Source organism: Vitis vinifera, chromosome 5 (assembly GCF_030704535.1).
Source record: "Vitis vinifera cultivar Pinot Noir 40024 chromosome 5, ASM3070453v1".
NCBI lineage: Eukaryota > Viridiplantae > Streptophyta > Magnoliopsida > Vitales > Vitaceae > Vitis > Vitis vinifera.
The window spans coordinates 10,159,436-10,173,607 of record NC_081809.1 but is presented as its reverse complement, the minus strand read 5'-3'; the positions used below and the strand labels follow the sequence as shown (position 1 = coordinate 10,173,607).

General features: G+C 31.6%; 1 protein-coding gene across 1 annotated transcript; it reads right to left on the bottom strand.

The window, feature by feature from the left end:
• Positions 1-8,418: 8,418 nt before the first annotated feature.
• Positions 8,419-10,550, bottom strand: LOC100259652 (pentatricopeptide repeat-containing protein At3g12770). The gene has a single exon (XM_002282430.4). The coding sequence runs from the start codon at positions 10,424-10,426 to the stop codon at positions 8,549-8,551; it is 1,878 nt and encodes a 625-aa protein (XP_002282466.1). The 5' UTR covers positions 10,427-10,550; the 3' UTR covers positions 8,419-8,548.
• Between the last annotated feature and the right edge of the window lie 3,622 nt (positions 10,551-14,172).

Below are 14,172 nucleotides of genomic sequence, written 5' to 3'. Positions count from 1 at the left end.
TTAAGGAAAAAAAAAAAGGAAAAATGCATGGAAGCCTAATTGTTACCTTTACCACCCACTCAACTTTACAACAATGTTTACAAAATTAGATTGATCATTGAGCCAAAAGAATCTAAGATGACCAACTTGGTTCTTAGGGTGAACAATGATGCATCAACTACTTGGAATGTCATTGTAGACCCTTCATTTGGTCATTTTAGCACATGTTATTTAATGATTTTCTTCCTTCATCTTATGTTCCCTCATTGTATACATTTATGATCCATTTATGAGCTTTTATTGTGTTCACATTGGTGGTATACTGTTACTCATCTTGTCACTGTTTTGGACTTGTTTTGGAGATATATCTTGGAGAGATTATATGGATCCTTAGAGTGATTTTCTGATGGCCTCTAGGTTTAGTTTAAGAGGTTTTTTTTTTTTTTTTTTTTTGCTAGTCTTTTTGTTTAGTTTATGTTTTTAGTGCATTAGGTTTGATTTTGTGTTTTTATTTTTTTTTGTTGGATGAGCTTAGATTTGTTATTTATTTTTTAGTGTGTGAGAGATTTTAATTTTTAATTCATATTTGTTTTTTTTTAATTATGATTGCATGTGATCTTAATTTTTGAGTTCATAATTGTTTATTTAATTTTATTGCATGATTGATTTTAATTCTTAGTTGCATTTTAGTTTAGCTCACTTAGATGTATTTTTTAGGTTTAGGTCACTTAAATGCATTTTTAGGTTTAGGTCACTAAGGTGCCTTTTTTTTTTTCCTAGGTTTAGGTCATGACCGAACTTCTCTATTGTACCAAAATACTTAGCCTTTTTATATAGCAACTCTGGTCAAGAAAAACTAGAGAAAGAGTTATTACAACTTTTATAGTATTCTGGGTATCGTCCTCAAGGACTGACTTATGGAAATTGTCAATACTAGAATAAATGAATTGCTTTTGTTTAAATCCTAAAGTGAAAAACAATATGTGAATAATGTGAAACTAAATAAAAGAAATTAAATTAATAAAAAAATGAATATTGATTTTAAATTCAATTGATTCAAGTTTAGGGTTTTCCACAGTCCAACCTAGGGTATAAAAATTAGAGAAAACAAGGGTCTTTAAGTAATATGATCTTAGGGTTTTGGGATCATTGGTCGCTTGCAATCAAGTTGAGTTTTATAACTCAAAATTGCATCCAAAACCTAATTTTTCCTTTTTAAAGCAGATTCCTAAAACCATCAGATGAATGAGATTAATTACTAGTTTAAGATTTGCCTTTTTAACCCTTTCTACTCCTTATAGCTTTGTTTTGGGGCAAATAATGATAAGGAAGACGATGATAATCAATGATAAAGAATTACCAAGAATCACTAGTATCGGGTAATAACCTACCGTATCATTCCCTAAACTAACTCACAAGGATATAATAAAAAATTTGATAAATTGTCACCCAACCAATAATTAATCTCATTGTTATAATAATTTACCTATTGTCCCTATAGGTTTCCTAGCCCTTAGGTTTTCATGCTTTAAGCTCCAAGTTGGCTCTTAGCCTCTCATGGGGGTGATGTCACATTCACAATCCATAATAGGGTAAAAATCCATAATTTGAATCAAAAGAAACTAAAAAAAATATATTTAATAAAGAAGAAAAAGAAAACAAACCAAAGTTCTCGTCTTCTTCCACCTTCAATGTCAAACTCTCCGGAAAAAAAAAATCTAAGATCCCTAAAACCTAGAATTAAGAGAGTTTATATAATATCATCAATTATTTAACATGTGGCACATTCTCATTGGCCACTTATTACAAAATAATTTAAAAAATAATAAAATGGTGATTTCTAGTCATGTAGGGTCCACTTAGGGTGGATGGAGTGCCCTAGATGCAATTCCCGAGGTAAAGGAGGTGAAACATCAAAGTGACAGTGGGTGAATTCGAAATTGGTGTCATTTCGAAGTGGATTTCGAATTCATAAGTTGAATAGATACAATTCCGAAGGTAGAGGAGGTGAAACATCAAAGTGGCAGTGGGTGAATTCAAAATTGGTGTCATTTCGAAGTGGATTTCGAATTCATAAGTTGAATTTCTAAATCATTTCGAAATGACCCTCTAGCTTGGTGCAGTTGTCTTCAAATGGCTATAACTTCTTCATTTCAGCTTCGATTTGCACACCGTTTGAAGCGTTGGACTCTTGACTTCCCAAGCTTCGAAAGGTATATAATATGTATACAATGGAATCTAGGAAGTGCTCTAAATTTTTCCTCAAAGTTAGAGTATATAATACCATCAGATTTTTGAGTTCTAAATTTCCATGCAGCTAAATCTTGCTTCATGCCTCATTTCCCATGTTTTCTTGCCTTCTTTCTTACTCCACAATGATCATTTCTCATCTTCCAAACTCATGATATCCTTGTCTTGCCTTTCCTTATGGTCCATGAGTCTTGACTCACTTATTTCCTCATTTAGCCAATTCTTGATCTTTCAAAATCTAAAGTGATTCAACTTGCACCATTTTCTTTCCTTGAACCTGAGATAAGTCTCTAAAGTACAAATTAAACTCATGGTCAGGGCCTTAACATTGATTTAGGTCAAGTTGGGTGATTTGAATGTCCTTTGGTGTACAAATCATATCGAATATGTGCCATTTGAGCACATATTTTGGCTCCAATCAAGTCACTTAGATGCATATTTAGGTTTAGATCATTTAATTGCACCTTAGGTTTAATCGACTTAATACAACTTTAACTCAGCTCACTTAGTTATACTTTAGCACGATTCACTTAGTTGCATTTTAGGAAGTTTTTATTTTAGTTGCACTTTAGGATAGTTCCATGTCACCTTTGCATGCCATGTACATGGAAATTGAAATTTGTTTTGAGATTTTTTAGAACACTATTGTAAGATATGCATGGCACGTGAATGGCATGGAGATTTTGAGGTTCCTTTAATATTTGAGGATTCTTTGGATGAACAACTGTATTGAGATTGGAAATTAAAGAGAAGACACAAGGCTGCCACATTTAGAGTTTGAGAGAAAAAGGGAACTAGATTTGGAGGATTTTTTTAGAAAGAAAAGGAGTCTTTGAGGGCATAGGGAGTTTTAGGAAAGCTAGGAGGTTTGGAAGAGGACAGGGTTGCCTCTATTTTTTTTTTTGAGAAAGGTAATAATTTTATTTTATTTTTTATATAGGAAGGAAGAATTTTGGGAGCATATGACTGTCGATGGAGAAGGAAAGATGGGTACACGCATAGGGGATATTTTTCCTGTTGGGGGAAGGGGTGTTCTTTTGGAGATCAACAGGGCATTGACGTCTTTCAGGAGAGGGTAGCGGTTTCACATAGGGAGATTATATTGGAGGGAAACGACTTCACATAAGGGGAATGGAGATTGAGATGCCACATCATAGATTGAGATTAGAACGACTTGAGAAATTGGAGAGGAAGAATTTTAAAGGACAACTGCATAGGAGAGGAGATAGGTATTGACGCCTTTTTTTAAGAGGGAATTCACGCTTTGATGATAGATTAGAGAGCAGACTGCTACATAGGAAAAAAGAGGACTTTTTGAGAGAGGATGATTCACGGTTTTGAGTATTAATGACAACCACTTAATGCTTAGAAAACATGGATGATCATGTGCTTGAACTTTGAAGATACAACCATCACTTTGGATTTTTTTTTTTATTTTCTTATGTCACTAGTGCTCGAATTTGTAGAGATGTCACCATGCTTTAACACCACTTTCATGTTGAATGTTAGTAGAGATATGTACATTTGATGAAGAGATATAACAACCATATTTGAGAAGAATTGCAGCAGCCACTTTGTCGTGCTTAATGGAGAAAAAAATTCATGGCATATGTGTGAGATAAGTGGCAATCGCGTGGTGCTGTAAGTGGATTCTTAATGGCTGATTTTTTTTCTTGATACTTATTCATGGATTTCAGTGGTTTTTAGTGGAGGAAAAGAGGCTGATTTTTTTAACAGAAGATTGAGGAGAAATCAGGCTAAATGAATGTGTTTGTGAGAGAAAACTCAATGCATGATGGAGAATTAGCTTCAGGATTTTTAATGGATGAGTTGCGGCTGCTTAATGCTTGGTTCGTAGAGAACATTGCAGCCACTTTGGTGTTGTAATAGACATTACAAGTATGGCTACTTAGTGGAGCATATATTCAAAGTGAATATGCAGCCACTTTTGGTGCCTTAACGGACATTAATTCATGCTGAATTGTGGCTGGAGAGATTTTGAGGTTGAATTTTTATCAAGGAAACATGAGATTTTGGTGGCTACACATATAGAATTTCACAACTGAAAATTCTATTGGAAATGGTGGAGTGTAGTGGTTGTGTAATGGCGCCCCAAACCCAAGAGTAAAATCGTAATTTAAAAAAATAATTAATTAAATTAATTTAATAATGATAGAAAAGTCTTTTTGCTTTTAAAAGCCCTAGGTCTAAATTATTTTTTCCCTATCTTCTTTCTTCAAAAAACCCTTTTACACGGAGAAAAAAAATATCAGAGAGCATAGGGAAACGTAGAATTGAAGATTAGGAAGTTTAGAGTTGAAGATCGGTTTTTTAGGTAAGATTCTAACCCTTAAATTAATATTTTAGATTCGATAATTAGTTTTGAACACATTAGATATTCTTTGAAAAATCCCAATCAAATTAGGGTTTGTTTATTTAACTTTTACATCAAAAAGTTTGGAAATTTGTGAGTATTGACGAAGATAAGAAAATTTCGAAGATTTCAATTGAATAGAAAAATAAATAAATAAGTTGAAGAAATGAAATTTTAGATTTAGAAAATAAATAAATAAATTGTTCGTGGAGGCTTTAAATTGGAAAAAGAAAAGAATAATAATAATAATAATAATAATAATAATAAGAATTGCATATTTTTTGGATTTTGGATTTTGAGGCACTGTGTTGGGAAGACAATAAGGAAAAAATAAAAATAAATATGCAATTAAGAGGCAAAGGGTGGTAGTGGAATGAATTAAAATAATAATAATAATGAGTGGAGTTGGTGGGGTTGTTGGAGTTGTTAAAAGTATATGTGGTATTTTTAATAATAATAATAATAATTAATAGTTTTAATATAATTTAAGTATATAAAAGAAATAGATGGTTATAATAAGATTTGGAACAAAAATGAGTTTATGAAAATTTGGAAATTCATTAATTTATATTATTATTGTTTAGGAAGTTGAAAATAATATTAGGTGGTAATATTATTAACATGGGAAAATAATTAGGATCCCTGATACTAAATAAAATATTTTTAGGATTATCAAATTTATACCTTTAGATAAATAATCAATAATGAATGTTGTGTATGATATTATGTTAGGTGAGGAATAATTTTTTCAAACTAAATTCTTCAAGATTTTGGGTGTTTGTTCAAGGTAAGAGAAATTAATACAAATTTTGTAAAAAGAAATAATTTTCTTTTTATATTGTATTTTGAAATGTGTTAAAATATTATTTTTATTTCTATGCATGGATCAAATATACGTTTTGCATGGAAAGTATTTTTGAGCAGTTTTCTTTGTTTATGAAAAATAAACATTATGGAGATATGATATTTGTTTTGTAAGTTTGAATTAATGAAATAATGTATTTGAGTCTGGTTTCTATGGCCCTAGTCACCGGGTTATAATTGTTGACATTTTTAGCTCTAGTTAATGGGTTATAATAGTTGATATTATATGACCTTAGTTAATGGGTTATAATAGTTGACCTTATGACCCTAGTCAACGAGTTATAGTTGTTGACTTTTGGTTTTGTTTACCTTAAATGGAATAAATTTGAAACTAATCACTCATTTGTAAAGTACCACTTAACTGGACACCATTTGTTATATGATAACCAGAGTGAAAATATTTGAAATTTGTTTGATTTGGATTTGATGTGAAATGGTTTTGATATGTATGAAAATGCTTGGTCAAATAGTTTAAAATGTATTAGCATATTTGAACTCAAACGTTTTTATGAAAATGAATTTGCACTATATCTCCTATTTGTAAGCATGATTGAAATTATTTGATCCATGAAACTATATTAATGTTCCTTATTGGGTTTTGAGCTAATTCCCTTTCGTTGATAATTTTCCAGATACTCTCAATTTGGGCAAAGAGTGATGACTAGGCTAGGGAATTTTTCTTTGTTAGGATTTTGGTTCAAACTTTATTTTGGAGATTGTTTAGATGTTAAATTTTAATTCCCATTTGAATTATTTGAGTTTGGAGTTATTTGGACAATAATACTTTGGTTGATGTGTTAGTTTTTAAAGTTGATATCCAGAGATTTTAGAATTATTTTATTTTACTACTTTGAATAGGAATTTGGTAATTGGAAATTTCTAGTTACAAGATGAATGTTTGTGTCGTTTTCACTTTGAGTCTTCGGGTTTGAGATGTGAAATGACCATCATGCCCTTGGAGTGGGTTTTGAGACTAGACAAGCTGCATGTGTAGAATTTGATTGCCAAAAACTCGCGCAAAATGAGATCAGTGGTTGCATAATGGAGATAAGTTGAACATAGCTTGGAGATAACTGTATATTACTAAGTTATGGAAGAGGTTTCAGGTTAGTTTTATTTCTAGTTTTTTATTTTAATTTCTTCTTCTTTTCTCCCTCACACGATTATAGAAATTTTAGGATATGTCTGGGTGTGTATGTATAGGCCACACATGAGTAAGAAAATTATTTATTTTTTAATGATTAGATTTTTTATTTTAGTTCCAAATTATTTTAAAAAATTAACCCATTAATAAATTCAATACAAAGTATCACCTAATTGAAGTTCATTTTTATAATTAGTTCCAAATTATAGTAAGAAAATTTATAAAAATATAATTATGTGTAGAAAATATAATAGATCCCTTACGAACCAATTTTAATCCATAAATTTATGGTATTAATGATTTTATTATTTATTTCAAATTATTTTTAAAAATTACGAAACTTGTTAATGAATTCAATACATTAAGCCTTGTTTTATTTGGAGCTTGTTTGTCTAGTTAAAAAATTGGAAAAATAATGATTCTATGTAGAAGAGAAATAATAGAGCTTTTTTAGATCGATTTTTGTCCATAAATTTTCAGTATTAATTGGATCATTATTTGAGTTCAAAGTTATTTTTAAAAATTACTAAACTCGTTAATAAATCCAACACATTAATTTTTGTTTAATTTGAAGTTTATTTGTCTGTTGAAAAAAAAAAAAGAAAATAAGGATTCTATGTAAAAATAATAATAATAAAGTCGTTCTAAACTAATTTTTGTCCATTGGTTCATTTTTTAGTTTTAAATTATTTTTAAAAGTTACTAGACTCATTAATGAATCTAATGCATTAAGTCTTGTTTAATTTGGAGTTCACTTTTCAAAGGGAAAAAAAATCAAATGTAAAAGAAAAACATTAAAGTTTTTATAAACCAATTTTTGTTCATAAATTTCTGGTATTAATCGATTCACTATTTGAGTTTCAAATTTATTTTAAAAATTATTGGACTCATTAATGAATCTAAAACATAAAGTCTTTCTTAATTTGGAGTTTATTTTCCTAATAAATAATAATAATAATAATAATAATAATTATTATTATTATTATTATTAAGAAGCTAACCCAGACATCAAAAATAAATTTTGATCTATGACTTACTAATGTTATTGAGTTCCATGACTTTTTAATATTAATTAAATCGATTCTTGACTTTTAAATTGTTTTTTAAAATTAATAAATTTATGTATCAAGTATAGTTTGATTTGAAATTTATTTGCTAAATGAAAAATTTTAGAGGAGTTAAGAGAAATTTTAAAAAATATATATTTGTAATTTAAAAGAAGATCATATTTTAAGATTTTCGGTATTTGTATTAGATCATGGAAAAAGAAATGGAACAATATCATGTTCGATTTTATTTGTTTTTTAATGTTTTTTATTTTATTTTCTATATTTTCCTTTTGTTTTTAAAAATCGGTAAAAACAACTTCTACTTGTTTTCTAAAAATTGTTCTATATTTCACTTTATTTTTTAAAATTGTTTCTAGAGAACAACAATTAAATATTGTTAGGAATGTTTAAAAATAATTTTCTTATTTTAAAAAACAAAAAAAATGTTTTTAAAACCACACAACTTTATTTTATTTATGTTTCCTTCTATTTATTAGGAACATAAATAAAAATAAAAAATCTAAATGAAATAAACACCATAATGGTTTTATTTTTTAAAATTCTCAAAATTTGATTGTACAAAGAGTTAAAGACAATATAATTTAATTCATGAAAAATTAACGTGACATGTCTTGAAACCATAGGAAATCTACATCATTTTATTGAAAGCATTGCAAAGGATGATGAACCAATTATAACAATACCCATCCTTTTTTTATTTGGGATCACTGCATTTACTTTGATCTAAAGGATGGATCTGAGCCTCAAATGCCCCATCTATTTTCCATGTGAAAAATCAACATGATAAGCCCAAGAAAAGGAGGGGGAAAGGATTATAAACAATAAGATCAAACAAACCTGTCTCAGGGAATATTTCAATGTCTAGGTTTATGTTGAAGTTTCAAGGTGAGGAGAACATATAGCATCATTCATAGTTAATAAGAGGTCATCCAACATGTTGTAGATTGAAGTGGCAGATGGATGTGCTTTATCAGCAACATAGAAACAGTGAGTTTTGTTATTGATGCTAATCCAACTGCACCCAGGTACCTTCCTCAATCTCTTATCTTTCATCATTCTTCTTACTTCAGCCACGGCATCCCATCTCCTTGAAGACGCATATAAATTTGATATGGAAACATAGTTGGAGGGGTTCTCGGGTTCTAGCTGAATAAGGAACCTATATGCCAATTCTTGCATCTCAAGATCACCATGAATGATGGAGCAACTGACCAGAGCTCCCCACACACTAGGACCAGGTTCCACAGGCATTGCTTTGATAAAATCTAATGCTGGATCGAGCTGCCCTGCTCGACCTAACATATCAACAATGCATGCAAAAATCTCCAATGTTGGTTCAATTCCATAATCATTGATAACTGAGCTGTAGATGTTAAGACCTTCGTTTACCAATCCTGACCGGCTACAAGCAGAAAGAATCCCCACTGTTGTTATCATGTCCGGTCTGATCCCAGCTTGGAGCATCTTATCATACAGAAGAATGGCTTCTTGACCCTTCCCATGCAATCCATATCCTGAAATCATTGAACTCCAAGAGATTGCATCTTTACATAAGGAGTCATCCTCAAATACACGCCTTGCAGAATCCAAGCTCCCACACTTGGAATACATATCGATGAGAGCATTACATAAAGAGACTTCATTGTTCAATTCCTTTCTAACAGCAAATCCATGTATTTGTCTTCCACTCAATAAACCAGAAAAGGAGCTACATGCAGGGAGAACACTGACAAGTGACACTCTATTCGGTTCTATTCCATCTATAACCTGCATATCGCGAAAAAGACTCAAAGCTTCATCTGAATCTCCATTCTCCACATAACCATTGATCATTGCTGTCCAAGAAAAGACATTCCTACACTTCATCCTGTCAAAGACCCGTCTACCCACAACCACTTTATTGCTCCTCGAATACATGTCTATCAAACAACACCCCAGGTGAACATCAGAATCCAGGCCCAATACCAATTCATTTTTCACAATGTAACAGTGAAGCTCCCTCCCATAATCCCATTTCCCCTTGTCCCCATCACACAAAGGAAGAAGACTAGAAATGGTATAGGCATCGGGTCTCACTTCATCCATCTGCATCTGTTTAACAAATTCCCAAGTTTCCTCACGAAAATTACAATTCCCTGAAACTGCGTACCCAGCAATCAAAACGTTCCAAGAACCAGAATTTCTAATCGTCATTTCATCAAACACCTTCCTGGATTCCTCAAAATTCCCGCATTTGCAATACATTGACATTATCGAATTAGCAACAACAGTATCGGAAACAAATCCTATTCGTATACTTTTCCCATGAATAGATTTGCCGGAAAATAAGGCCCCCAGCTCGCTCGAAACTTTAGAAAGTGTCGAGAGAGTAAAATCATCGGGCAAGACATCGCTAGAGCACATTTGATTAAACAACTGAAAAGCCTCATTGTATAAACGATTTTTGGCATACCCATTAATCAAAGAGTTCCATAGAAACACATTCTTGTGTTGTAGGGAATCGAAAACGAGTCGGGAATGATATGGGTGTTGGCATATAGCATATGCAAAGATGAGTTTTGTGGCAAGTAAAGAGTTTTGAGATAAGCCAAGACTGAGAATTCGAGAATGGGATTGTCGGGTGAGTTTGAGAGATTTGTGAGTTACTGAGAAATGGAGGGATTGGAGGAGAGCGAGAGAGGGATCGAATTCAAAGGCAGAAGCGTAGTAGCGGGAAGGTATGAGGGTACATGTCTTGGGGATCATCACAGAGGTAGACCAACATGAATTATGTGAAAAGGAAAGGAGTGTCGAAAAAGCAGTCTACTCTCGATCGTGTTTGAATTTCCATGATATCCAAGACCTTCAACTCTTCGCTTTTCTTGTTTTCAAGTTTATTTTCACATAGGTTGATATTATATTCTATCAGTGAAAAAGGGTATACATACGATGATTTCCGCATATTCAACATTATTTAGGCCAATTATTTTTTTTTAGATTTGTAAAAAATTGAAAAGAGGGGTACTTTAGACATTATTATTTAAAAATATTAATTATTAAATAAAATGCATTTTAATCTTTTTAAATTAAAAAAAAAAAAATCATAAAAATGTTCGAATATTTTCATTATATTACAACTTATCCCAATTTTCCTTTTTTTTTTTTTGTGAAATTTTATATAATCAAATGTTTTTTTTATAAAATTAAATCATTTAGAATATAAAACTATGTTTCGAAAAGAATTATATAAAGTTTTATTTTAAATTTTTTTCTAGATTTTTTTCTATATTTCGGTTTTATATAAAGATTTTTCTACATTTCTAGTTATATAAAGTATATTCTTCAATGTTTTGTTAGTTCATTTTTTCAATTAGTTCATTGAATGTGAACTAAAATATTATAACTAATTTAAAAATTTTAGAAAAAAATTCTATAAGTACAAGTCCAATTTAAAAAAAAAAATGGAGAAAAACAATCCACATAAACAATTAATATGCAAATAAAAATTGTATGTATAAAAAAAATAATCCATAAGTTCAATAACCCTATTTCAAAATATCTTTTAATGAATAGCACTTTTGGACAGTCCATTTTTTGTGTTTGCATGCTTAGGCTTACACTTTTGGATTGAACCTATACTTGTGGATAGTTCATTTTTGTGTTTACTTCCTTAGATTTTTATTTTTGGATTGAACCCGCACCTATAGGTAATTCATTTTTGTGTTTGCATGCTTAGGCCTATAATTTTGGATTGAACCTATACTTCTGGGCAATTCATTATTTATTTATTTATTATTATTATTATTATAAATAATAATAAAAAATTCAATTAATGAAAATAAATATCCATTTATTTTAAATAAATAAATAAATATAAATAGAGACGAAAACAAGCCTGATCTAGTTCTAATACCAATGAAAGATTAAAGCTATAGCTATAGTCCAGCTAAATACCTACAAAAGATCTTTGTAACTTGAATTACAATTTCTAATATTGGTAACTTTTTTCTTCAAAGAAATTACTAGAAATTCTTATTACTCCACCCCCTAGATTCTACCCTCTAATACAACCCAGGAGGAAAGAAAAAAGAAAAAGTGATAGAACTTTATTTCTAAAAGTTTAGAAAATGATTGCAATAGCTAGATGATTTCTCCCTTCTCTTACAATACCTATTAAATAAGAAAAAACAAAGCCTTTCATGCCCAAGATCTCAACAATCAGACCTTATTTATCTGCGTATTCTAAACATCCCAAAATTAGGATGGTCAACCAATTCTCAAATTAGGATGGCTCTACGTGAAGATGAACCTCCTAAGCCTACTAATGAAAGCACTGAAGCTATGAGAGCTCATTATGCGTAATGGGAAAGATCGAACCGTTTAAGTCTTATTTCAATCAAGAGGTCCATTGCTGAGCATCTCCTTGGAGGAATACCTGAGAGCAACAATGCTAAGGAATTTCTCGTTGCTGTGGCAAATAGATACCAAACATCTAACAATGCTGAAGTTGGGCATTTTATGGATGAATTGATGAATATGAGGTATGATGATATGAAAGGGGTTTGTGAGTATATCCTAAAAATGGTGCATCTTCAGACTAGATTGAAAGCACTAGACATTCCCATTCCCGATAAGTTTATTGTTCATCAAGCCCTCAATACTCTGCCATCTTCTTTTAGCCAAATCAAGACTGCATACAACACCCTGAATCAGTCTTGGGGTGTGAATGACTTGATCACTAAGTGTGTGGCTAAGGAAGAAAAGCTGAAAAGAGAAAAGAATGAATCTGCTCATCTCGTTGCTCTTGGAAAACCGAATAATAAAAAAAGAGTTGAAAAGACTAGAAAGCCCAACTTCCATAGTCATAATAAAAATAAGAATTTCAAGAAGAGTGGGAGTGAAAAGCAGAATAATGGAAATGCCAAGAACACAGACCTTAAGTGCTATCACTGCAACAAAAAGGGTCACAAGAGGGTTGATTGCTTTAAGTTTAAGAATTGGCTAGAGAAGAAAAAGAAGGAACAGGGTATGTTATCTGTCTATGTCTGTTTTGAATCTAATTTAGTTAATGTTCCTTTAGATTCATGGTGGCTTGACAGTGGTGCTACTGTTCATGTTGCAACTTCTTTACAGGGGATAAGAAATCTGAGGAAGCCAAGTGAAAAAGAGTCAAAGCTTAAAGTTGGCAGTGACATCGGGATTGATGTTGAGCATATTGGGGTTGCTGTTTTAGAATTAGATTCTGGTTTTCAGCTTGTTTTGGAAAATGTTTTCTGTGTACCTTCGTTTAGAAGGAATTTAATTTCCCTTTCAGTACTTGATAAAGCTGGATATAGTTTCACTTTTGAAAATAAAAGAGTTGATGTGATTTATGACTCTAAAGTGATTGGCAATTGTGTTTTATCTGATGGGCTTTATAGATTGTTGTTGTTATCTACTTGTTCTTACAATGTTGAAAACAATGTTGCTAAAAGACCTTTGACTAAGGAAAGATCTTCATTGTTATGGCATAAGCGTTTGGGGCACATGTCTAAAGAACGAGTAGAACGCTTAATTAGTTCTGGGATTCTTCCCCGCCTTGATTCTGATGACTTAGAAATTTGTGTTGATTGTGTGAAAGGAAAATTGACAAAAAATAAGAAAAATGGTGCAACTCGTAGTCAAAATTTGTTGGAGATTGTTCATACAGACATTAGTGGACCTTATTCCACGACCTTGTGTGGCAACAAGTACTTCATTACATTCATTGATGATTTTTCCCGTTATGGCTATGTATTTTTTATCAAAGAAAAGGCATATGCTCTTGAAATGTTCAAAGTCTTCCGAATTGAAGTTGAGAAATAATTGGGGAAAGTCATCAAAATTGTGAGATCTAATCGAGGTGGTGAGTATTATGGGAAGCATGGTGATGTTGGACAACAAAAAAGACCTTTTGCAAGGTACTTACAAGATAATGGTATTGTTGCTCAGTATACTATGCCTGGTAGTCCTGAACAGAATGACGTAGCAGAAAGGCACAACCGCACTCTTATGGAAATGAAGAGGAGCATGATGGGTAGATCAAATTTGCCAGAATACTTATGGGGTGAAGCCATTAAAACAGCAACCTACATTTTGAACCTTGTTCCTAGTAAGTCTGTGCCTAAAACACTGTTTGAACTATGGACAGACAAAAAACCCAGTTTGAATCATTTTAAAGTATGGGGATGTCCAACTGACGTGAAAATCTATGATCCTTCTTTAAAGAAGACGGATTCGAGAACTACTAGGTGCTACTTTATTGGGTATCCTAGTCACTCAAAAGGATACAAGTTTTATTGTTCGACTCGTGGCACTAGAATTGTTGAGTCTCAAGTGGCAAAGTTTTTAGAGTTGGATGTTGCTGATAGTATACCCTCTCAATCCAATGAAAGAGTGGAACCCATGGATGTTATTTCTTTACGTTTGCCAGTCTCAGACGTTAACCTTGATGTTGGAGCTTTTGATTCTGGGATTCAACAAGGAGTTGCTGC